Here is a 27,653-nt window from a genome sequence, read left to right on the forward strand (position 1 = left end):
GTTGCTCCTCCTGACGGTGGTGAAATGAGAGCAGCTGGCTGCCACCACTGCATATCTATCAGACAAAGGGTCCAACTCTTGTGATTTGACCTCTCTAAAAAGATGTACTCAGGAAATGGAAGAACGGTAATTTGCGACAGCCCCGCCCCGACAGTTAACCTACTTTCTGCACGTGGGGCTATTTACCCCACTTGTCTTGAGATACAAATTTCACCCAGCTGAGTGAATAGACTTGGTTTGACTCCCCTCTGGGCCCACTGACACCTCAAATCTCAGAGTACCAATCATTTTTGTAAACAAACTATCCAGATCTCTGTCCCAATTAGAATAACCTAACCCGAACAGCTTTTCAAACAAGATAAGAGAAGGCCTTGATCCATACAATTTTCCTCTTTATTTCATCATGAATATGTAAACTGCAGCTTTTTCTCGAGTAAAACATGATGCATAAGGGCCAAGACAATGTGATGAAGACTTTTGTCAGGCCAAGTGAGCTGGAACTGATGGTGCACATAATTAATGTTCTGAAATAGACTGAGAGTTAGTACTGGGCTCGGATGTTAATTGACTATGATACTTGGGCTGGTGCCTCTCAGCCCGAGGCTCTTACTCTTTATCCCTTGCTTTGCTCTATTACTTTGCTTCGATTTTCACTGTGTCCTATTTCTTCCACTCCATGCTTTGCTTACTCCTACTCAATCCCCCCCCCCCCACACACACACACACACCACCCCTTTTCAATCTCATTTCCCTTATTCCTTATCCTCTCCCTGTCAGTCCTTTACCTTGAAGGTATCTGCGACTTCAAAAAACAGAGAAATCCATGTGACACACACACTCTTCCCATGTTGAAGCAGCCACCTACACAAACTTTGCAAGTTGTATCTGCCGGGACAGAGAAGGTTCTGTAATGATAGCAGAGTAGTGACACTAATAAGACTGCATGCATGCACACACATGCACTATGCAAAAGAGTTTACAATTAATACTACCGAGGCATTGTCTTGGTATCACCTATTTAGCATTTTTTTCCATAAATCATCCGCTCAAATGTGACCTGTGCAACTCTGGTGCAAGGGTGTTTTGGAGAGTGTGTACTTTGATAAAATATGCAAAAAAAAACAAGGTCGAAAAAAGCCGGATCAGGCATTTTCTTATATTGCAAGCTTTCCCTTGTCTCATTTACTCTACTTTTCCAAGCAATACGTGATATTACTTCGGCAGGTGAAGTATATATTTTTTTTGTTTACCCACCTTCCCTACAATGAAAACCAAAAAACAATGGATACTACCTTTCCAAAAGAGAACCTTTCTTTACAATAACTCATGATCACTTTTACAGATAAGCACATCACTTAAAATAAGTAGAATATATATACATATATATATAAATAATCTAAGCATGTGATATCATTTCTTATTGACAGTAATGTGACTGAGTGAGTCACAGACATACCTCACTGCTCACTGGTAGGATCTGAAAGCTGCCGACACTTTTCCGAATGATTGCATGCTTAACATCATTGAAAATCAGCATATAAAAATAAATGCCCTGTAACTGAAGGTGTGTTAGTTGTGCGAGGACAATATTATTTATGTGACAGAACCAGGGCCCTTGATGCTTATACAGCCAACACAATTTCAATTTCTATTTTAAAAGCAGTGGCTTGCATTTCTGTCGTCCTTTTCCGATTGCTTATTAGATCCGGAATTCTCTTTTCTAAATTTCGATTCATATGTACATTCATTTCTTTGATAACATGTGATTTCCAGACCCATTAGAGAATACAGCCTGGCTGTGGCAGTTAGGGTTTTGAAAATAAAAAATCAGACACTGTCAAAGCTTCTCCACCGACCATCATTAATCTCTAACTCGGTGTCTGACTTACAGGGAGTGAATGACTGGTGATGGAGAAAAGGAGAAGTAGATAGAGCGGAGGTGGAATGAATGAGAGAAGTCAATTACACAAGTCGAAGAAGAGGAAAGGAATCATCGCAAAGGCAGGCAAGATAAAAAAAAAACTAAAAAAAAAAACTTGATAACACAGAATAGGGGCAGTTAAACTTGTACTTGGCCCCGGGAAAAGACCAAAAGCGAAAAAAGTGTTCAGGAAACGGCCAAGAGTGTGTCTTCAGGAAGATGGTTTGACTACAGGAATCAGATTGCTCCATCAGAAATGTCCAACCATTTACTCTGAAATGCAGATACCTGCTTCCAGGGTACACGTGTATGTAGTCTTTGGACACACTGTCAGGGTTCCACCTGCAACTGCACATGAGCACTACATTATTATTAAAGGGGAAATAAGTAGTTTATAGTGCCATCTAGAGGAGAGGCTGAAATTTACAACAAAGACCTGCTGCTCTGCTCACCCCCTCCCTTCCCTGAGTGCTACGGTATCCGCAGCTGGTCAAATGTCGTCCTCGTCGTCTTTCTCCATGTCAGCAGATGAGGTTCGTGAGGCGAGGGAGAGGGCGAGCTACCGCGGCCGTAGCAGACGAAGCGGAGAGAGAGGAGGCGGGACTTCCGCTACAAGTACAACGCTTGTTTTGTTCTCTCGTGTTTGTCCTTACAGGCTCCGGTAGAAACATGGCGTCTCGCCGCTAACAGTGGCTATGCAACCGCGGTCCGCGGTCATGTTATTTTACATTACTTTTTGAAACACTACGAAAATGAAACAAAAACTATTATACAGCGACTAGACAATGCAGGAGCACATAATATGTATAAAAAAGTGGATTTTGGGTTATATAAGCCCATAAATACTACATATTGTACCTTTAAGTGAGGATTTTGCATATGCAACTGTGACTGAAGCAGCCACTGCTTATAGTGTGAGGAGGGACTATCACTGATTTGGTGCAGTGAAGGACAGGCCGGGGCTGTGGGGCTGAGTCTATCAGCTGTCAGGTTTTTGAAGCTGCTGGAGTTTCTGAGACAGTGTACAGAAGCATTTATCATGAGCAAGGTAACTGGCTTCTTTGAAAGCAACTCGAGCGGAAAATGAACAGCTGCCATAAATGCGCTCGCAAACGCCGTACAATTCTTTCTGCATCTCCCCACTCCCAGCTTCCAGAAGAAGGGAACAAGTCAGACATACTGTCATTCAAATACATCGCGACGCACAAAGGGACTGGAAATGGAATACTGAAAAGGACGGTTTGTAAATGGCATTTTGTATACAGGGCGGAAAACCGAAACAAAACAATTTCAAATGCAAGTGGCAAGGTCACGTCATACGTGTTTTTAATCTGACACTTTCATCTTCAAAAAAATAAACTGACCGAAATGTTTGTCAGGAAACATGTAAAGATTAAAATATGATAAAGCTCCCCAACAAGCTCTGTAACCTTGTCCATGTTTGAATAAACTGACTGAAACATCCTTCTTTACACCTATTCAATTTGCACTGCATCGATAAATCAGGTGGGTGGTCTGGAATTGCCTGCTAGAAATAGACTGCAGTCCTTCTGCTTCATTCCATCAAACTTTTAAGAGTGCATATGTATTGTGTTTGGAATTTAAAGCTATTTAACACATGTATTGAGAAGATGCAGAAAGTGGAGCAATAATCAAGTGAACGAATACTGAAAGAGGGAGCAATAAACAGTCATGACTACCTATAGGAAGCAAATGCAGGCGAGGAATGTGTCACATATGAAATAATGTACGTGTCACACACTCCAGGTCTACAGTGTTTGTTTTTTCTCTTTGTCCGAAGAAAATATGGATTTGTTTTCAGACACAACATCTCAGTGCTTCTCAGAGTTCTCTTCTATATTATGTCCAGATGAGTGTTTCATTATCACAAGAGCTGCATGTACCATACTGTAAATTATACATTGAGCTCGAGAGTGATTGCTCTTGGGTCTTTAACATGCAGCCACTAGTAATGTGTGCTCCTCTAATCAATCAGGTGTTGGTAACCAGAAGCTTGTTCCATTACCACAGGAATGTAGAGTGTGTGTGTGTGTGTGTGTGTATATAATGCATAATAGAAGGCATCTTTGTTATCTTTAAGACCAGTGGTGGTTTATCAATAGGAAGCATCACAAATGCATACAAAAGCAGGCATCTTCTGTTAAACGGAAACAGTATGACATTTACATGATTACCCAAACAAGGCATGGTGTGCACCTGCACACTGTTGGTTGTATTCAATCCTAACCCTGCTCTCTTATTGGTCTCTGTCAAGGCTGTCATTCAAAATCACTCCCCTGGTGAGAAAACACTGTGACTCATGTGACTGGCATCTAACTAGCCCTGTAAGCATTACACGAATAAGCCCTTATTCCGCCAATGAATGTCGCAAAGCTTGTAGAAAGACCTTGTACGAAGACCTTCACGAAAGACACGCCCAATTTTGTTATCACCAGTCGCCGCTGTTTAAGACCTTTCCCGGTACAAAGACTTGTCCCATGAGGACGGGTGGTCGTCATGGGGACCAAAGCCTGCTCCAAATTGAAGCAGTTTGTTCTAGAGATGTGTCCCTTGCGAATGACTGGGCTCTAAGAGCCGATTCTTTGTAGCAAACATGACGAGCCGACTCACGTCGGAGCGAGCCGGATCTTCAGACACTCTTACACTTTATTTTGATGCGCTTATTATGCGGCTAATCATAGGCAATGGCAGACTAGGATCATATCGTTATGTGAAAGACGGAAGGGAAGGGCAGACACTCTTGTATCGAAAGTGTCATAATGTTAAGACACTTTTGCTGTGGTTCTGTGTTCAGTTGTTCATTAAAAAGGCTTGATTGAAATTATAAACCACAGTAATGCATAAAAATAAGGCTTTTATGAAAACACTGAATGAAAAAAAATTGCCTGCCAACACACAAACCATCCATAATTGCTAAATTAGGCTACAATAGGAGGCTAAAATAGCCTTCTAAAAATAGAGTGATACTAAAAAAAATACTAAAGAGCCACCTGGGAGCCGAAAAGAGCCGGCTCTTCTTAGGGAGCCGAGCCAAAAGGGTGGTGTCTTTGAAAAGAGCTGGACCTCTCATCACTAGTTTGTTCAGAATTTTTTTTTTTCATACACTTTTCCTCACTGTCCAGCTCCTGGTTCCCATATCGTTGTCATATTGAAGCTCAAACAGAATATGGGCCCATTTCCCTGTGCACAGTGATGGGGAGGACGACAGATTAAAAATCCTTCCCCTGGGTGCGCTCACTAGGCTGTTCAGCACTGCTCGCCAGGGAGATTCACTACATACATTCTCTTTTATGGCCCTTTCCTTATTCATCATAACACAGCTTCAGTTTTATTAACTTCTCTAGCCAAGCATACATCTTCGCCTGTGCCATCAGTCTTTTTCTCCCTATTTCTATCCATATGGCTGCCCTCTCCTCTCAGTTCCCCATGATGCACATAAGCCTGCGTACACAAGCGCTACTGTTATTCGCTCACGCAAATTAAATACAGATTTAACACTGAGGTTGGACGGGTAAATGGATGCAATTCTTCGATCCAGGCAGGTCTTTATCCTACTGTTGGGCAAGTGTTGTCCCAAGGCTGTGCCTTGTCTCAACACTGAGTAAAGCCCAGCTGGCCCCGTGCACGAAATATGCTGAACACGGAAAACATTTTTACTCAATCCTTGATGAGCAAAGTGGAAAAAAAACAGGAGCATACTGGATATTGAGCAAAACATCATAAGTGGAAAATAAATGTCTTCCTATAAAATAACAGCACTGAACTACAGTAAATAACAATGCCAATAACACATTTTTATTTTGGCCATGCATACACTGGGATGTTCATTTCTTATTGATGGAGATACTTTGATCAGCAAAGCTTGTCTTAATAAGGCTGTACAGTTTAGCGAGTTTAGCACAAGAGCCACTGTGGCATTAAAAGCTTTGAGGTGACAGAATGTGATGGATACGAAGACACAGTGATGCAGTGAGGTTGTTCCTTTCAAGATTTTTAGAGAGAAGCAAATAGAAGTGTTTATGCCGAAGGTATAACAGTTTAAATTGAAGCAACATCTCACAAAGCATGGAGCTCCTGCTATGTGTGTACTGTTTTTAGCTGCAACACTGAGATGAATGAGACCGCACGGTAAGTGAGGGAAATATCGAGGAAAATAATGAGTGTGTTTTTGTTTGTGTGGTTAATGTTAACTGAGCTTATTTGTCCTTAACCGCAGGTGTATTTGATGGAATTAGGCAAAGATGATTCAAATGATTTGCATATGAAAAAGTTAGATAAACAGAGAGTCGTGTGTTGCATTTAGTAACACAATGTTGCACGACGATGATGCCAGTTGGTCAGTTTAGACCGACATCTGAAAAAATATTTAATGGATTGCCATGAAATCATTTTCAGTAATTGGAGGGACTTAAGCGTAGTGATATTAGCAATTGCTCAGTGCACCACTTTGCACCAAGTGAAATGAACAATTATCCTGACATACTGAGTCACAATAACCAAACATTTTTGTCTCAAACAAAATGTCAGGTCTCAGGTACATGACACAAAGCAGCACTGGAGCAGAAACATGCCAGGTATTACTCTCAGCTTCTCATCAAAGATGCATGGGGCTGCCCCGCAAACATCTTATTCCTAAAAAGAATCCTACACAAAGGCCCATTCATCATCAAGGCGCTGTCAACATCATAATGAGAAAAGCTAAAACAGAGAAGAAACTGTCGTCTTCAGTTGTCCGACTGTTGCTGTATGTTGTGCCTCCTGTCAACTACTTGCTGCTTAAGAGAGAGCCAATTTATTTTCCCAGAAGGATGGACCACTTGTGACATTTGGCAGTGGAGCATCAGGCGTTTCATCCAGCTGTTCAAAACACAGACTGACACACACATGCACGCACATACCAAGAGAGGGTAGGGGTTGGCGTGGTTATCACAGAAGCTTTGATAAGCAGGCTGACTTGCAGCTGCTTCATTTTAATGTGTAATGATCTATGCTGGTCCTGATACAAGCCAATCCCATGTTTGCACATGAAAAGACACAAATTGTTCCAATATCCAATCAATTCCTCACATTTCTACTCCCATTGTTGATCTACTCTTGTGCAGTTGCATTTGGTTGACTGACACCCACATTATTCACCATGCAGCCAGGAATTGTTTCTCAACACCAGTCAAATCAAAGGGCTGTTTTGCCAGAAGCTATTAGGGTATGATGTGGTTTCAGCACAGAGACACAGGCTTGAACGATGCCAATCCAAATCAAAAAGGACATACGAGAGATTTCCAATTGACTGTGTTGTACTGACATAAGAGCTTGACCGCTCAGTCAAGAAGAGGTGACAGCGTTTCGTTCAGTTACCATTCAATGAAATTAGACACATTCAGTGTTCATAACAGAGCACACGGTGAAGAAAGTTTATCAGTTTATTGTTTGCATCTGATTAACAATATAACTCTCCTTAAGACCTGTCAAAGAACAGAAAAAATCTCACTTTGGTTATACAGAACGGATTGGCGGCAAACCTTGTCTATCCTTGACTGGTAAGGATCAACACTAAACACATCTGTGACCCCAATTGTGCAGGTATAAGAATGTCCTACTGAGGACGTCGTCAAGCAAGCAAAAGAGTATGCGCTGCAAGGGGTCACGGGGCTGGAATGAGCACAGAATCTGAAATGAGGGCTATATGAATAATAAAAAGGGATAGTCATGTGAGGCCTTCTGCATGCAAGTCTAATAAAACGCCTCCATTAGCAGAGCCATCCAGGTGTAACATGACCATGAAGGTTGGATATATCCAGGCAGAGGGGAATCACTAGAACCTTCTTATGGGGTGAGCAAATCCTAGCACAGTCTGCCAAACAGTGACGGCAAAATAAGACTCTTTATGTCTCTGTGTGTGTTTGGGCTTATTGGCGTGTGTGAATATGAGAAGAGGAGAAAGAGGCAACGCGCACCATGTGTGGCACACTCAATTTGCACGGACAGGCATCGCCGTCTTGCCTGCACATGCATGTGCTCCAATTTCCATACTTAGCCACGAGACACTTTCTGATGTGATGTAATCACTTTATCATGGTAATGGGAATTGGATTTAATTTTCTCTTTTCAACGGTTGCAACGTTGATTCACCCACACATCAGCCCGGAGGATAAAATTGACGGTAAATGATTCCTCGCTGACTGCCCCTTATCCAGGCCATAAACACTGATCTTATTTGTAGAGTCGGTAAAATTGTTTAATTAAAAACAATAATTCACTACAGGTCGTTATCGTTGCTGCTAATTAAGCTGAGTTGACAGAGCAAGGTGTGTGTGTGTGTGTGTGTGTGGCGAGGTGGCAGTTACAGGAGATATATTACTTTGTAGCTGACAATATGGAGCGTATGTAAGAGTCACTTATCTTGTTTGTGCCTCACACGGATCTGCTGAAGAGAGAACTGTCTTTTAGCTACAACATGATCTGGTTCCTCTAAAATATTTCAACCCACATATTTATTTTAGTTTTCATATTTGTCTTTTTTAAAACAAAAAGTTCCGAAAAGAAACAACTACAGCCTGACTGCTAAAACTACCTGGGAAAGAAAGAAAGAAAAAACCTTCCAGCTGTCACATTTATAAACCTTCAACAAGGAGCTCGGAGTGCAATTTTGTAAATCCGCCCAGCACATCAAAGTGCTGCCATCCTGCCAGGTTGTAATGGCTGCCACCCCTAAACAAGCTTCTCTCAGCAGAGTTTGTCTAGGAAGAGTCAAGACAACCTGGCTAATCTTCTAATAGTTCCGGAGAAAGATGAAGACAGATACAGAGAACGCAAGAGAGAGAGAGAAAAAGCTGCGACTCGGTTACAGTATCACACCGCATGTTCCAGTGACAAGAAGAAAAGCCAAGGGGGAAAGCTGATGAAAGTGACTACGCTCGGTCTTTGTTGTGACTCTTACACATTTTAGCCTTTGAAATGATAGGGCCTGTTTGTAAGATGGCTGCCACCATCTCCAGCCCTCCTGTCTCTCTCTCTCTGACAAAGTCCTCAGTCTGCTTGACAGGACGATAATAACTAACAGATTTCATAAATATGTGAAATGAAGATCACCATACAAGATAAAAAAAAAAGGGGATCTCGCTGCCAATTCGGTTTTGAAAAAAAAAAATGACATCTGTGAAGTCATCTTTGAGAAGTTGGGGGAATTCAACATGATGACATTCGGGGGGGAAAGAGAAAAAGAAGTGCACGCTATGATTGACAATTTCACAATTCACTGGAGGGCTGTGCCACCACCGAGGTTTAGTCTGTTTGAACACGATAGATATAAGTGGTAAATCCTTTGCATTAACCTGAGTGAGGCAAAACATGATGTGCGTTTTACTTTTTTCCATAAACGAAAATAGGCACTGACGCGCCGACGAGCCAACAAAGTGAACACCATTTAATCCTTTCAGATTAAATGGCTGATTTGACAATGCAAGGAATTTCCCACATCGACTCACTCACAGACTCCTCAGTGGAGATGTCTTCCCGAGGAGCCTCCTGTCTCTCTTGCACACTTCAGGGAATATCACTTATACAAAGGCAATAAACATGCAAATGTATACGCCACATATGCACCTTCACAACATCATAGCACTGGGGAATGTGTGCAGAAACAATTGTATAGGAAAAGAACAAAAATAGGCATTCCGTATGTTTGCAACGCCTGCAACGCCCATCATCATTTCTCAAGCTTGCGCTGGATGTTATTCATTATTATACTGTGGAGATGTGACAAGAGAATATTTTGACATGGTGTCACAGCTCCTCCTCTGGCATCTTGTGGTGTGAGATAGGAAAAAAGGGAGGGATGGTACAGGCGGGAATTATAAAGATTGGAGCAGCCATCAGGTACCTCTTTGCTAAATGGTGTAAGTGAGAATACAGTGTCTGACAGCTGGCAACGTTTTTACACTAAGAATCCAGAATTTGTCTCGGGTGTTGCCTTTAATGTGACAGATGCTGTGACCTGTGTCCTACTGTATTACTGACCTCAGCAGGTCAAAATACATTTATTTTATTCCCTGCAGTCAGAGGTAACGTTGGATTCTTTGTTTTTTCCGTACAATATGGTTTCTTTGCTCTTTTGTCTCTTTTTAACGCTATAAGATATTTTTGAAGCAATCTCATTTACATACTAGAAATGCCACGTTTCTCAGCACATTTTTTTGTTTTTAAACAAAAATGATCGCAATGCTCCCACAGCAAGTGGCACCACCTGTGTGAAAATGCTAACACTATAGGAATGCGCTATTCTCTTCTATAAGCACTGCATCAGTCAGAAAACATTCACAGCGTGACTGCCGCATCACAGCCGAGTGTGACTGAGAACCCAGAGGTACAACGAGGAAAGTGCACATTAGACTTTTGATTCCTGAATCATGCTTCGGGGTCTGAGTTACTGCCTGTCCCTCTCAAGGCAAGAGTACGGAGTTGTGCATTGAACGGTTCCTCTCCTCCTGACAAACTGGAAAACCGCTGTGAGTGACTGTCCGCATCTCAGTTTGTCTATGACAGCGTCTGTCTTCATTCAGTGCTCTTAAATTGGCTTTGGAACTGATTGGAAATTATTCTTTTATTATACACCTTCCATAACCCCCCCCCCCCACTCATCAAAGACTGGCCATCTTTTATCCAGAAGATGACGTTTCCATTAGGGTCTGCCAACCTCTTACGGCTGCTCTGTGAGTTGTGGTGCTGGGGGAGAGCATTGTTAACCATCACAACAACAACAGCGGGATGTCAGTGGCTGGGGTGTGCCTCACAATCCTCAGTCTTGGAAAGGCAGTTCATCAGATGACTGCTCACCCAGAACACAGACAGGGGCAGGCACATAGACACTCTCTCTCACTCACACACGCACGCACACACACACACACACACACACACACACACACACACACACATACACAGTTGTCTCTCTATTTCCCCCACCTTCTTTTACTCTCTTTCCATCTCATTCTTACACACACAAACACAAAATTTCACAGATCTGACAGGCAGACAACAGAGACGCAGAAAAAAAAAAAAAAAGACAAGAACTTGGCCGAAAGGGAGTGTGGCTGTCAGCTCTTCCTCACCAGTTTCAGTGTTTCATCAAAGGTATGAGAGGCCCATAAGATTCAGCTGCCAATCTGGCAATGCTTTCAGTCCCCAAACACAGAACTGTGGCTCTTTCAAACACTGAAGCCCGATGTCTCCCTCCCATCTAAGTTTCTGTCTTCATTAACTTTATCTCTAGACAAAACTCGCATTAACAGTCTGGCCCTCGGTTTTGGAATTCAGCATAGTTTCACAGCGACGGGATATGCAAGTGTAATTTTTGTTCCCTGCACCGTTTTAAGGCTGTGCCTTGGCAAGGCTCATTGACATTGTTGGTGCTAATGAGGACATGCCTGTGCCTGGTGTGTGTGTGGGTCGTCAGAGACATACTCTCTAGTCCCACTCGGGGAGTTTTAATTAGATGTACATTATCAGACTGTCTGTCCACACTAGCCCTACCAGCTGCTCTGATGTTCCATAAATCATCCGTCTAAGTGATCGCCGCATACGAGACATTTCTCACATACAGGCCTAACATTTACCCCTTGCATGTGTGAAAGTGGAATGTCATTTCACCTCGAGTTAATCTCCTCATATTACTCCTGACAGTATTTTATGTTGTTTTCATTTCTTCCCAGCACATTTTACCCTGCTCCTGCCCTTCTCTTGATTTCTTCAGGTTGGCGAGGGTAAAAACACCCTTCCCTCCATTATGATCTCATCAGACCCCACTCCTTGACCTTTGCGCTTTGCTGTAAATGTCAGCTTTCTTTATGAGGCCTGTGAAGTGTTTATTGAACAATTCACGCTCAGTGACACACACACAGTCGTGAATGCATGCCCACACACACACGCGCACACACACTCTGACATATGCACTAGCTTCCATGGGATTTGTCCTTCACAGCCAACTATAACTCTGATTTCTAGGTGTCCACTGAAAATTCATGGTTGTCCACACTGGCAGACAGCATAAGTGCGACTCAGCACCATGCCCAATAGAGTCACCACACATAAGTCACGATTTCATGGGGAATAGTTCCTTCACAGCCTTATAGACCTACCAGGCAGTGGCTTGTAGTTATTGCCAATCTACAACTGAAATAGGTGCCCATTATTGGAGTGGAAATTGAAGTGTAATGAACTAAACCGGGCAAATAAAATCCTTTAAAGTCTTCCCGTATCGTCCGAGTGCCATAGATAACATTGCGAATCCAGAAATGTTCAACAATATGTCATAAAAAAAAAATTGGGCCAATTCAACCCTTGCCATTATGCTAGAGTACTGATATTATCTCAGGCTGTTCCTGACTCAGCCTTCCTCCGGAGCTGTGGTTTATAAGAGCGGGCCAGAATGGCGAGCACTGCTGCCACAGTGATAAATGTTGTGCATTAGAAATGTCTGGATCTCTATGTCCAGGCAGACCTGAAACTGTGCCTGGTGTAGCACAGAGCTGAGGGAAAGAAGAGGCAAGAAGCAGCTTTTTAAAAAAAAAATATTTTTGTCTCTCTTGCCACTGACTGTAACACAGGCCATTTGAATAAAGAACAGTGAAAAAAACCATGCCTGTGCACTGTGCCTCATCCAACATGGCGGGTGTCTGCACAGATCTTGCATGCATGCCTGATCTATAGTATCTGCTGAAAAAAGTCCCACACACATCGAATCACAGTCCAGCACTGTGGAGGACAGACACACAAGACCATGTTGTACCTGACAGCCTGTCAGTAGTTCTCCCAAAACACAGAAACAGGATATACAAATAGGATGGACATGAACTGCATTCTGAACTGTGAGTGTGTATTTGTGCTCGTATCTTTTTCCTGACTTAATCCTACCAACCCCTCTCATTTCGCCTTATCCTCCTCATCCCCCTGTGCCAACACCAGGCTTTTCTTTTAATGAAATGTTTGGGCCCATACGCGGTCTTTATCTTTTCAGTTTTATCCTTTCTCTTTCCTCGAACTTATCTTCTGTCTTTCCCTCCTTCATTGTCTTTGGATTTTTATCAGTCATCTTGCAGGGAAAGGTAATAAAAGGCCAGCACACTGAAGGAGGCTTGCACGGCTTTTGTCATTTTGTTCTGTTGCACCTCCCTTTTGTCTTTTATTTTTGTTTGTGGCAGCAGACCTTATCGGGGAGATGAGCATGAGATAAAGCCCCCGTGGTTCTTTGTGGTGAAATAATACGACAGACTGATAAGGCCTTGTTGGTGACATGTTCACTGCTGCTTCCCTCCTCCCACCACTGCCCTTTCATCTTCCCATGGTTTGCTAAGAAGTCCCCAGTGGTGCTGAAAGATATCACACTCCTCTGTCAGGTCTGCTCCACCTTTGATAAAATGCCAACTCTCCACCTTTGGCACACACAATTGCATGTTAATGTTCAATTATGCTGGTATGCTTTTTGAATCCGTGATGAGAATAATTTGATCCTTGCATGTCTTTGTGACCTCTACCGGGTCTGCAATTAAGATGGATATTGGTCTACCAGCTCCTCCGACCATTTACACCAGCAGCACTGTTTTTTTTTTTTAAATGAGATGTTACCTGAGGAAACTTGTGTTAATAGTCTATGCAGACATAATGAATGACTTCAAACAATAAAACAGGCTAAAAGTTAGTTCTGGGTAGACACAAAACTTCCCCTTCCCATCTATTTTACTACTGATGGAGTCACAAGTTCCTGGCTGATGCCATTACTTTTGCCTCTAATCTACAGCACCTATTAAGATTTCATGAAGTGGTAATGATTATACAATTACTTCCAGCTTGGAAATACCATAATAATGGCAGTGACGGCCAAGGTTTGTGAGTTTATGGAGTGGATGTTTATGGATTAAAAAACAAACACACACAGACTCGCTGACTGGCTAGCCATCGATTTGAGTTGCTATTGACTAAAGGAGGGCGGTGGGTGACACTGCAGTTCAATAGCAGTTACATTTTCATATAAATAACAGTGGCTTTCTGGCCTGTAATTGCTGCAGAAAGGGCTACACAGATGAAAGAGTGGGCATAGGGGCATGGCATTGATCACAAAGGTGTTTTTTGAGGCAGTGCAAAATACGTGTCCACTTGGGTGAAATGTCTAGTATATTATTCTTTACTATTTATCATAGTAAAAAGCAAAAAAGTATGTTCTTCCTAATGTGCCTCTTCATCTTCATCAAAGGTAAAACCATACAGTGAAGTGAAGGAAGCAATGAGCAACACCTGCATAAATGATCGTAAACCCTCGGCGATACAGTAGGTACCGTCGATGTTAAACTTGATCAGACATTGTGATGCTTCAGCACTGAAGGGGGATTAAAACTTTGAATTTGAGTTAAGCTCAGTGTGGATCCAGCAGAGACACAGAATTCCCACAACAATTTTCTACATCTTTTATAGCAGCTCTTTGTCAGACACAAGGCTATTTCGCAGAATGCACTGGTGAATTAAAGAGTTAAGGAGAAGCAGATACTTCAAGCATAACTGATTTATTAGGCCAAATGAAGGGAGGAGATGAAGAGAAGAAAATGAATTAGGCCTCACATGCACTTTTAATTACTGTTGTCAAGGTGTTTGCGTTGCCCTTCTGGGAAAAGCAAACCAAACCATAACTCACAGTGGCTACTTAAAAGACCCACAGAATGAGCTATAAAGTTTAACACCTCTTCTACGGTACAACATTTACTGCAACATAAACAAATCCCAACCTTCTCACTGAAACATCTCTTTTTTTTCCTGATATAAGGCATGCTGCGTGATTTGAAAAAAAGTGAGCAGAATGAGGCCACAGGTACAGGGCTGCTCTTCTCCCCACAAGCGCTTACCTGAGGGACAGAGGAGGACAAAGGAACATGTGCCTGTTTGTTTGATCTTCCTGTATGAGGTTTTCTGCTGACATGTCATGGACCGTTTGCTCTGGCATAGAAAATACTTCTGGCCTGCTCCATAGAGCTCTGATTATACAAAGAGGCAGAGGAAAACTTTCCTGTGCACATGCACTTAAACACAAATAAACCCTTTGAGGAGACTGGTGAATAAGCTATATGATTCTTCAATAGTGCTTTGCTGCAATCCATCTCTTAAAGAGATAATAAACAGACGAAATAGTCAATAATCATGAAGAAAATACAACAGTCTCGCAATATTTAACTTGAATGTCAAGCATTGTCCGGTGTCTAGTTGGAGTTAAAGTGTTCAAGTCAGACCTGAGTGATATTGACTGGTAGCCGTGGAGGATATCAGTAGGGTCACTAAATCCATTATTCATAAACTGGGGACAAAAAGAGGATGAGTGTTTCTGCTGACAATGTGGTTGCGCTCTCAGAAGCCTTAGACATTTTAAAAGCGGATACAGTTCCCCACCTCATCAAGCCCAGTCAAGATTGGTTTCAGTTGTGCACGATTTCCATACGTTCATATGATATGTCTTGCCTCTCAATCTGCAGTTTCCTGCTACTCGTTTGCTCTTAATGTTTTATGAGTCCGTGCGGTTTGTTGGCGAAAGCAAACGGTAACAATATCACATCATTTTCTCGTTGCCTGTAGATCAGATCTCGGGCCAGATCTCAATGAAATGAAACGAGACTAAATAAAGAAAATATGATAAATCGGGCACAGATATGAACTGAGCTGGACCACCAACAGCATGCGCCAATTCACCCACTGTGGCAAGCTACAAAATGTTTCCACAGCACTACATAATTAAAAACAGCATGCTTGTACGGTTGAATGGAAAGCACAAGGGGCTAGCGATGAGAGCAGTGCAGCAGTGAAAAAGGTAATTAAGCTGACCAGAACGATGCAAGTTGTCTGTTTAATATTTCATGCCACCCGATATAAAGCATTGAGAAAGCATCAACACCAGGGCACCAAAAAACAATTATGAAATAATTAGCTGTAAGACAGGCTGCAAGACAGCTCTTTGCCATCCAAAATAATTGCATATATAATTTCAGACTTGGCCTCATACAAATTGACCCTGGTAGAGACCAGCGGGATAATTTCGCACACAGTTTATGTCCATTATATGTGTGAAAGTTTAAAGTGTGAAAGTATAAATAACATTTGTATGTTCGATCAAAACAAAGGCTGTGCTTTGATTTATTCTCACTCTTGTGTAAAGAATCGTACATACAGTTACAAAATGCCTGTGAAAAGAAAAAAATATTCTCTATAGCGAGTTCATAAAACACATGAACAAAGGGGTGCAGGAAATGAATATAAACAATACAAAAATAAGTTATAGGAATATCAGACGACAAAGTAGGAGGGAATACTGTAGTAAAATATTGAATAAGAACAAAAATAATATTAAGGGAATATGGGACCAATTAAATTGTATTATTGAAAATAGTTCTGGACCCTCGATTACATTAGAAAAGGAAAAAATGGGTAGGACCAAACCTGGCAGAACAAATTCCTAATTGTCATTGCAATGATAATGTGACAGAAAATAATCCTAACTCAATGTTCCTTACAGCAGTGGAAGCAAATCAATTAATATAAATTGTACATATGAATTCAAACCACCTACTTGTTACGATGAAATAAATACCAAACCAGATGAAAGTTAGCCAAAGTTATACCACTGTATAAAACTGGGAATGGACAGATAAATTACTTTCTGACAGTCAATATGGTTTCAGGTCTAACTGTTCAACATCACTGGCTTTAATGGATTCACTTGAGGAAATTACAAAAGCTATCGATCATAAAAAAAACTAGTATACAGTATAATATTTATCAATTTTAAAAAGCCTTTGACACAATTGATCATAACATATTGATTAATAAACTACAACAATATGGGACTGTAGGTAATATTGCACTGGGTGAAAAAGCTACATAAGAGATGGGAAACAATTTGTGAAGTTACATTGCTTGTGGCGTTCCCCAGGGGTCAGTGTTGGGTCCACAACTTTTTCTTCTTTTGTCAACGATATTTGCAAGATATCACAAATTAAAAAATTGGTAAGACATAAATTAGCATTAAAAGTAAATAAAATAAAACTTGTGTTATTTTGGTAACAGTAGTCAACTTCAGATACAGGTAGATTGAAAGAAAACAAGTTTATTTGAGTCATAATAGATGATAAAATAAGATGGAAATCTCACGTACCTCAAGGCTCTATTTTGGGCCCATTTCTCTTTGCGCTGTTCAGTCCATAATATATTGTATAAATTATATTAAATCCTTAATGGTATTCAATTTCCTGAATCAAAATTGAAATAAGAAGATACTTGTTGATTCTGAAATACCTGTCAAAGTAAACGGCTGTATCCATACTCCTGGCCCTTTAACTTTGTTTGTCCATTCTTCTGCCAAAACCCTTGGTTTGATTTTTGACAGCTCCTTTAAACTGGACAACCAGATTAGCTCAGTTGTAAAAAAAAAAATGTCTCTTGGCAAAAACCCTACCTCCCCCACAAAGACGATGTGAGAGTTATTCCTGTTTTTATTACATAAAGACTGGACTTCTGTAATTCTCTCTGTGTGGGTACAGAACGGTCGTCTCTTCGTCTTCTGTCGAAAGACGAGCTGCTCTGTCTTCTGTCACCAGTTCTATCCTCCCTCCACTGGCTTCCTGTCCATTTCATGATTGATTTTAAGATTTTATTGCTTGTTTTTTAAGCTTTTAAATGGGCTGGCCCCAACTTATTTATGTGATTTGATACATCTCCAAACTCCTGCCAGGGTAACAAGATCCTCCAACCAGTTATTCCTCGATGTTCCTAGAACAAAGTGTAAAACTGGAGGGGATTGAGCCTGTTCAGTAATGGCCACCATTTACCTTTTCATGTAAGAGCAGTATCTGCTGTGTATCGGTTGCGCCTGTGCAGCACTTTTTGGTCAACTAAGATAATTTGAAATGTGCTAAATAAATAAGTTGACATTGACTTTAATTCAGACATGTTAAAACAGTTGTACAGTTTTAATTGAATTGTAACCCTGATTTTCACCTTACAATTTCATTATCTAGGGTATGGAAACTTGCATTTTGTCCTCATAATAATAATGTGCAAAACAATTTTAGATCCCCAAAACATGGGTTGTGGAGAAATTGCACTCCAAATTGTGTTAGTTGGGCGATGCGGTACTTCTGCTCACTGTAAGGGAGTGAGAAATAGTGAATCTATTTTTATCCCTTCCTGAGGGCAAGGGCAGCTGTGTCAAAAGTCAACAACTATGGTGACTGCATGCTGCACTGCTCCAGTCAAAACCGCACAAAATCACCATATTATCTGCATACATGCCCACATACAATATGCACACAGACAAACTGGGACTTGGTTTGAAAAAAAATAAATAAATCTGCAACTGGATGACTTGGTTCTAAGGGTCAACAAGCACATGTTCTATTGGGTTGCAGGTGAAAGGCAGGGCCAATACAAACTAAATTTATCCCTCCAACTGCAATAACAAATACACAGAATGTCAATGCCCTTAACCTTGTCACCCGGCAAAAAGCGAACATGCCTCACAGTGTAACATTGACAACGAAATCAAATTTATCCCACGTTAGCCCTGGCAATATTGCTCTGTATGAGGCAAGCCCATATCATATTGATGAAAAGCTTTGAGAAAGACAAGCTGTAGTCACTGTGATTTGTTTCACTAATAAAAGTGAAGGGACATTATTGTCCTGCCCTCTCAAATACACATACACACAAATCGTCCACCCACCCCCCCACCCCCTTTCAAACACACACAGACACATGCTCATTCCTCTTCATGGACCACTTGGCTTTGTAGTGGCAAAGAGGTGGAACAAATTGAGAAATGATTGGAATTGAAAGATGAGTAATGGTGATTCTAGCGCTGTCCCTTCTCAATATGGAGATGATGAGATTTGATTCTTTGAGGTCAGGTACATCATCTGAGCTGAGTGGCTGCATCGTCTATGACTAAAAGAGGTAGGAGGCCACTGACTCTTACATGCAAGCTTTTGCCACAATACGTCACAGCTGACATGAAATCAATGCTATTTTTACCAGCACCGTTACCATCATATGATCCCAGTTTAAACTCAGTATCCATATGAAGAACATGGCAACATGCTAATGGATGGTTATTATGCCTTGTCATTGTCTCCTCCCTTGACATGTACGTGTTACTGTATCATCAGTGAGGAACACATCCCCTACTGCTCACTATTTTCACCTTATTTTAATTACTGTACAGAGGTTTGGGGCAATACTTATAAATGTACACAATCATAATTTTTACAGCCATAAGGATGATTTATAATACCGGTTATAGGGTTATCACACAAATCAAAATTATTGACATTATTATAAAGACATTATTAAGACAGATGAAGGGTGCTGCTCTTAAGTGGTTTCAGTCCAACCTGACCTGACTTTTTCTGTTCACCTAGGTAAATATTGTTCATCTCCAGTCCCACTTTCCTGTGGAGTTCCTCAAGGCTCTATTCTGGGCCCATTTCTCTTTGCACTGTACATGCTGCCCCTGGGATCTATCTTTTAAAAACACAGTATCTCCTCCCATTGTTTTGCAGACAATATCCAGATTGCCCATCAGAAAAACTAGCAAAGATCATTTTCAGTCCATAATAAATTGTATAAATTACATTAAATCCTAGATGGAATTCAATTTCCTGAATCTAAATGAAAATACATTTCTGGACAACCTGACCTAGTAAACAACTGTGTCCACACTCTTGGCCCTTTGTTTGCCCATTCTTCTGCCAAACATCTTGTGATTATGTGATTTTTGACAGGTCTTTTAAACTCGACAACCAGATTAGTTCGCTAATAGTAACCATAAGAATAGCACGGCGACATGCTAATGGTTTGTTATTCTGCCTCGTCATTGTCTCCTCCCTGGACATGTATGTGCCACTGTATCAGCAGTGAGGACCTAAATGAGGTCAGTAAAAGTCCCCCATTCATTCCCTCCTCTGCTGTGTCCTTATCGTGGTCCAGCTATTAACTCACCCCATTACAGTGCCATTAGCCTAGTTTTGCCACAAAATGCACAGCCTACTGCCAAGCACAGTGAAAAGCAAATGGCAGTTCTGGATTCAGTGACACTCAGTGAAATACAGAGAAGGCAGAGACAGAGAAAGAAGGCATCTGGTTGTGGATTTTAAATGTGGCAGAGCTGGCTGGAGGAGGGAGGTTTATCATGCATTGCTGACACAAATCCAACCATGATTATTAGTTTTCCTTCTTTACCCACAAAACGATTGTGCCTATAGAGGGAGATGGTAAAATCTAATTTCCAATACAGTTACTCATAACTAAGAGATGGAACCACAACAAAACAATATGTTCAATTAGATGACAAAATACCACTCTTTGGCATCTTCTTGCCATGTGTTCGTCCACAAATTACACGCTCTGTTGCTTTTGGTCAACAACAATGGAGACACGGTTTGGCAGATTTGTCTGCCCGAAGATATCGTCCCAGTGAGACGGGGGAAAGTCCAGAAAACGGAGTGATTTGTGTCAGCATGAACAATGACAGTAAAATTGACTTTGTGTTGTTTATGCTCATCGATTCTGATTGATGTTTACTCCTGTGTTCATCATGACTGTTCAGTGTTTCTTCATAATCAAAAGGAAGCTTCATCAGACCTGACACTTACTTTTGATCATCACCATAGAGCTTAGATCGGGCCCAAAAAAATCAAGCCCGCCTCGACCCGAGCCTGTGCACGTTGTGTCCGAGCCCAGCCCGGCCTGACATATTAACTGTAATTACGAGGCAGAGCCCGATTTAAACCTGACAATTTCTTAATACCTGAGCCGTAAAATGTACACGTACGTCCACGTCCTCCCCACAGCGGGAGCTTGTTGTACCTGCTGCCACAGTCTGATTTACAACTATAACAAAGCCGCTGAGATACGCTTCCATGAACACATATGTTGCTATTGCCGATGAAGCTTCCTGGTTTTTAAATGATGCGTTCGCGGCCGCAGGTTCTTACACCTTCACAAATACCATGCAAACACGACGTAGGAGAAAAAAACACAAATGCTTGATCAAGGGTCCGACTTGATGCATTCAGTTCACCCCCAACGTCTTTGAGTCTGTTGGGGGTGAACTGAATGCATTTTTTATTGGCAATAACATGCTGTCTTTAGTTCTGACCATGTCTTAAATGCATGTCATCACCATAGCACTAAAATGTCCATACTGGCTTTATACAGTGATCGTCAACATAGCATAAAATATTTTTGCAGAAAAAAGTGGATTTTCAACCTCCGAGCCGGTTAATTTTTATGATTATGTTTAACAAGTTATTGTAACCTGGAAAATTAAGAACTGTATTACTTTAACCTTAGAATATAGAATATTGTATTGCATTTTCATTGTACTGTCATGCTTGTTGGGTTATTATGCCTTTTCTGCTGTATTATAAATATCATTATCATTACCGGGTATTTATCACTTTCCTTGGGGCCTAATAACTGAATAATATATGTTGTGACTAACCCAGAAAAGCTGTATACCAGTGAATCCAGGGGGCATTATATACGTGTCCGTTCTATGACTGTGTGCAGAGCATGCACGAGAGATAATTACTGCGTCTGAAACCTCAACAGGAGTAGCGGATGAGAAGTAGATCCTTTCCCAGGGCAGGTGTTTTAATAAGAGTATAGGGGATAGCGTGAGACAAGTTCTCCCCTGAGACCTTCAGCACCTCTCTCCCAGGTAACAATCTCACCTGTAGCATCATACCACCCTGTACAATATTCACTTAATGAAGCACGCAACAGTGCATCATCAGAGCTCTAACAGTGAGGTAGACTGCAGCAAAGACAAAAAAAAAGAAAAAGAAAAAGAAAAAGGTGACATTTTCCTCGCTTGAGCATGGAGGTGCTCAGACAGCAGGCTTGGTATTATTTTCTCAAGCCATTTTACATGATTAATAGGATAGAGAGCAGGAGTTGAAACTGCAATTAAAGGTGTCTTCCATCAGGAGGAGAAGCTCTTTTCTGGTAGTCGGCTAAAGGAGGACCAGGGGGAGCAATGCTCCACAAGATAAGTCATTATTTCCCAACCACTGTCTCTGCTCTACAGAATGCATTAACTTCATAGTGTGGCTGAATCTAAGCCAGAGTACATTCCTTGCTTGTTTTGTGTTTGTTTTTTTAAAGGAGTGTCTGTAATTAGGAGAAAGGAAAGAAGACAGTACTTGGAATGGTTACCCACCCCCACCCATAGATTGAGTAGAGGCACAAAACAACCTCAGTGGGTCCCTCTGGGCCCAGTCTGAGACTGAGGTGAGCATCTGAATGTGACTGTCAATGCTGCTCAACGAGAAAGGAAGAAAAGAAAAAAAGGAAAAACAACTCCATTTCAGAGTAAATGGTTTCCTAAAAATGCACAGATGGATTTCCAATAAGAGCCACTGAAAAATGAATAACAGGGGATGGAACACCTTAACAGCATTTAAGCAAAATGTATCTCTACTTAAATATTCTGCACAGAGATTTTATGGACTTTATACTGTAAAGTGCATGAGCATGCTTTGCTCACCCACATCTTACAAACTTCGTGCCACTTCTTCTTTGGTCTGCGTATCCCTGCTATAGAAACTAAATGACAATCCATACATGAAGTTTTGCATAATATCTAGCTAGGGTTTAATCTCGGGAAAAGGATTTTTCCAGGAAATCCAAACAGGACCATTTCCCAAATCCTGGGATATTTAATATCTGGTGAGGTCGGTGAAAGCGCCTCGACAAAGGCCTGTCAATTAACTGCTAGGCCATGTGAATGGCAGGAAATTAAAAGGGGAAATTAAAATAGGTGTATTGTGTCTAAAGTTTGGTCCTATTAAGGTATTTTGTGTCATTAACTACCTCTGGAAGGACAGAGACATCTGGTACGGTTGATGGAGATGCTGCTAGTATCAGCACCAGCCACGATCCTGCTCTAAGTGATGCTCTTCTGCCTGCGTTTTTCAGAGTCTAATATGTGACAGTAGAATTGAACAAGGCCTGTTGGATTTTTCTCTGTGTGCCTGAGGAACTGATAACCTCAAGCAGGTAATTTTAGACAAATAACCCATGTAAGTGTATGGGCTGAAAAAGTGCTCGTTTAGCTGTATTTGGTGCTGCGTAAACTGCATATGGATATAGTGCAAATCGAGTCTCTGCTGCAGCCAACAAGCACTATACTGGCGAAATGTCGGGCAGACAGTTCCGTCTGAACAAGCTCAGAGAAAGTGAACTTCCTCTGGGTGATGGAAAATGGGCATTGTGCAACAATTGTGATGCGTATCAGTGCCTGCAAGCAGTGTGCGGGGTGCTTACTGCAATGTATAATGCAGTGAAACCAGGTGCACAACAGCTGTGTGAAAACTTGTGACTTTACTCAGCTTTATTTACATAACGACTGTACATGTTTCATTACTTTACTTACACGCCACCTGCTGTGACAACTAAGATAAAGTCTATATGCATTCTAATGTTGATACATTACATTGTGTTCTTTTGCACTCGCAATGATACAAGTAACACACAAAAAGATTGGGAACTCATATATGTGTAATGTCTTCTTGTTACATTTATTGCCGTCTGAAATAACCTGGGTTGAGCTGATGTTGCGTCTTTTTAAAAATCACTTATTTCCCAGGATTTCCAGGGAAATTGTCTTCTTTTCTTGTCTTTTCAGGATTTAATACGTCGCATTTTCATCCCTATTAGTAGCCTCGTAAATATGCTTCACCTTAGCAAAAGTGTAAGGGCTTGGAGGAGAATTATAATTGGAGGAACTGCAGAAAACATTATTACGAATCTGGTCCAGCTTCCATGTGTGCTACAGTAATGAGCCCACAGAAAGTGATTGTCGCACATTTGACGGTTCACTGACTCCACAGTCATTGTCTTCATCTGCGATAGAAAGAAGAGTCGCGGAGGAAGGATCACAATTTCTTTGAGGTGCATTTATACCACATATCACGCAGAAAATTCCCTCTCGGGAGTGCGAGCTGAGATGGCGTCCTTCAAGCCCTGCTGGGTTTCCTGTCATAGTGGAATGGGAACAGGAGATTATGGGGGGGTAAGGGATGCATGGGATGAAGAGGGAAGGGGGTAAATACCAAAATCTGGTCTAATCCCAACTCATACAGCTAAAGATGCACACCAAAGACATTTATGCACAGAAATTAAGAGAAAAGAATTAGGGGAATGCCACTGGGATTCAGCTGTATAATACACTGTTTGCAAAGTGTGTCTCTAAAGGAAATGACAACTGCACAAATTGTTTAATGTGAGTCAAGATTCAGTCACACTTATTGTATATATTTACTTCAGAAAATCAGGTCATTTGGCCAGTTTGATGGTAAAATCGACCACAGAGTGATTAAATCAATGTTAAGGTATGATCCAGGGGGGCAGTACAACTAAATAATGTTTTAAAGGTGACTTGATCTGAGTGCAGTAGCAATATAGTAGCAATATATATTATAATCTACATGGTTTGCAATGTAAGTATTACAGTTTTATAATTAATTGTAATTTCCTTCCCTGCAAATGTCAAATGAAATTTTGTTGAAATAATAATTAAAAAAAAAAAACTTTAAAATAATCAATATTTGTGTTATTTCATTTGGTTTTATTGTTTAATCTTTAAGCGTAAGAAACCTCTCTTGCAAAATGTTGTGCCGCTCCCTCGAAAAAACTCCTGTTGCTCGTCGTTAATAACCTGATGAACACAAATCAACAGCGTGACCTTCTGTCTCTTCATGGTCCCGTTCATGCCTCGCCTCTATCTCTTCTAAACTAATTTTCCTCTCATTTTCTAATGAAATGCAACATTTCACAAAGCCCCGACATTATTGTGAAAAAAAATTAACAAAATAAGGGAAGCCATTCAGAGTGACGCCCGACGTGAGAGAAGAATTCTCACAACCCACTGGCCCTGCTGTAAGAACATGCCTTATCAGCGTTTTCTCCCAGTAAAATGTCAATTGAATGCCGCACATTCCGACAGGGCTATGCATGTATCTGCTGTAAGCTGCGTGATCTCATAACCTCCTTATTCCAGTGCGAGACTCACCTCTCTGACCTCACAGGCCTGGGTGGCTCAAATCTCTCACGTTTAGCATTTTATCACGAGTACATACAGCCTGGTGTCGTAAGAGAGGTTTCTATTAAGACAGTGTATATGATCTAGACAAACCATTCTCTGTGTGTCTTCTAGTGTGTTTGTCACATAGCACAAAAGACAATGACAATGAATACTTCAATAATTTGACACATAAATTACAGATTTTGCATGATTAACACTGCACTGGAATAAACCCTTTGTGTTAGATGTGTTTTGTCACTCCCATGAAATTAATACACCAAGTTAATGTTGCAGGTATTTTTTTTCAAGTGGAGCACTTGTCAAAAAGTAGAAAAACCTTTACATTTGTGTTCTTTTGAACATCTTGTTTGTGTCTTAGCCGATGAGCTGATTAGCTGACGAAAAAATGGACAGTATCATTTTTAATCGGCTTAATACTACATTTAAATAACGTGCAAAAAAAAGCCCCCTAACACTTGAGGCTTAGGGAGAAAGCAAAAAGGCAAAAATGAATCGACAGACAGAGTGTGAGTATGGAGGTGTCGCATAAGAGCAACATCAAGGCTGCTCTGTGTCCTCAGGACAGCCCTACTTATGTCACTGCATGCTTACTGTATGTGTGAGTCTCAGTGTGTGGGCAGCTCAGGTTTGAGGCAAACTTCAAGAATAATTTTGTCTGTGTGTGTGTGTGTGTATGTGTGCATTTGCTCTGGCCAGTGTGCAATGTTCCTGTATGTTCCCAGCCAGCATCCCTGATGTCAGTAAATGGGTGCTTGTGAGAGTAGGGTCATATGGATGCCAGTAAAATTATGTCCAGGTCAGAGATGCACTATATAGAAAAAAAAAAAAAACCTTATTATCACATTATGTACCTGAGTCCCTGAGTCCCTGCTGCTGCATCACAAACACAGCTTCTGTGCAAGAATGGGCTTCCTTTTACCACACACAACAAAAGCATACTGTTCATACATGTTGGCATAATGTTTGTAATTTAATGTTGACTCCCTCTTTAATTCATGGTTACGGAATTGCTCATGAAAGTATTTCCTTATAATGTCCAAAATGTGTCAAACCAAACATATTTTTAGACATTAGGTATGGAGTGTTTACGGCTAAATAAACTGTTATTTTTCGCCAAGTTGGTGTGGATTGAAAAACATTGATTGACAATTAGCAAACAAAACCCACCAACTGTCACTAAAGCCTGATTTAAATTCATCCAAATCCACAAGTAAACACATTTTTTTTCCCAACTGATCCACGCCCACATGAAATCGGTGTTTAAAAACACAACAACACAGAAATGTGAAAAATCCAACATTGGTTGAAAATAGAACAGTTGTTCCATCACTCAAACGGGCTTTCATTTTCGACCCTGTGTTCATGCAGTGCATGTATAATTGGTGTTGTAGGCGTTGTATTTTAAAGCAAGTGAACTTACGATGTGGAGCTTCAAGAAGTCCCCGAGACCAGAGGAGCTGTCCACCCTCACCAGGACAGCGTCCTTCAGGTGCGTGCTGAAACCAATGGCTAGCCGGTCTGCCCTCGTGCTGGGACGGTCATTTGGCGGCCACGTGTATGTGATCAATCCACCGTCGCGCCCAAATATGTACGTTGTTCCAGCTGGAGAGGACGAAAGAAGGAAGAGAAAGAATTTGTTTACAGTATGAGTGTACCTGACATGAACCACTCAATGTCAACAAAAACATGATCGTGCTGATCGCAGTTTGGTTTCGAGAGTTACATTGTGCCGAGTCGTGACTTTGCAAAGCACCGGGCAACATATCACTTTTGAACAGCTCTCAGTCCAGGGTCTGAGGGTTTAAGTACACTCATGTCAATTCATAAGTAGGGGGGGAAATTCCGCTAAAATGTGGGCGGCAGGAGCCACTTTCCTCATAAAGCCACTCAATTACTCAGTTTTACTGGCCCTGCCTGCTTCACCTCCAGAGGGAAGAGCGAGTGAATGCAAGTGAATGTGCAGTCATGTCCCTGATGCCCAGGTAACCAGCATGCCAAGCGGGCATCCCTCTGCCTCTCGCGCTTCATTAACGGCCTCAAAGGCAGACACATCCGCCAGCAATATTAACTGACGGGTCCAATTATGCCCTTCTTGTGACCTCCAAACCGGCTCTTTCCTGTCTCGCTGCATTACCTCGTTGTCTTTGGAAGCTGTATGAAAGGTCTGAACATGACCTGGTAGATGGAAGAGTGCTTCTAATTACCCAACTATTCAGTGAGAAGGAGCCTCGCGGCAATTTGCCAGTGACCTAGTCAAATTGATGGTTAGAAATAAGTCCTTCACAACTAATGAAGGATGGGCTTTATTAAAAGTGAGACTGTCCTTGTGTTCAGCCATAGTCTCAGGTTTTGATGCTCACCAAACATCTACCATGCCACCATTTTGGAGCTGTCAGACTTGTCTCAATCAAATAAGTGTCTATTTCTCCCCAATTAGAACCCTTCATTAGGACAGCATTTCAATTTTGGTTTTTCTAAGACAGTGAAAACGTGTATCTGTGTGTGTGCTAGTGCAAAAAGAGCGTCTGTGTGATTGGGAAATAAATGTCTGTGAGAAAGCCTGAAAATGAATGCAGCTGTCAG

General features: G+C 41.3%; 1 protein-coding gene across 13 annotated transcripts in view; it reads right to left on the reverse strand.

Moving 5' to 3' along the window:
• LOC310934104 (neurexin-1a-like) overlaps positions 1-27,653 on the reverse strand; it is a gene marked incomplete at both ends in the record, with an annotated part of 227,211 nt that overhangs the window by 56,700 nt on the left and 142,858 nt on the right. For all 13 annotated transcript variants that reach the window (XM_083897741.1, XM_083897740.1, XM_083897738.1 and 10 more), the window contains one exon: positions 26,491-26,672. In XM_083897741.1, coding sequence (XP_083753867.1) covers positions 26,491-26,672 — 182 coding nt within the window. The remainder of the gene's footprint in view (positions 1-26,490; positions 26,673-27,653) is intronic.

This window comes from Microchirus variegatus (genome assembly GCF_963457635.1).
Source record: "Microchirus variegatus genome assembly, chromosome: 11".
Classification (NCBI taxonomy): Eukaryota; Metazoa; Chordata; class Actinopteri; order Pleuronectiformes; family Soleidae; genus Microchirus; species Microchirus variegatus.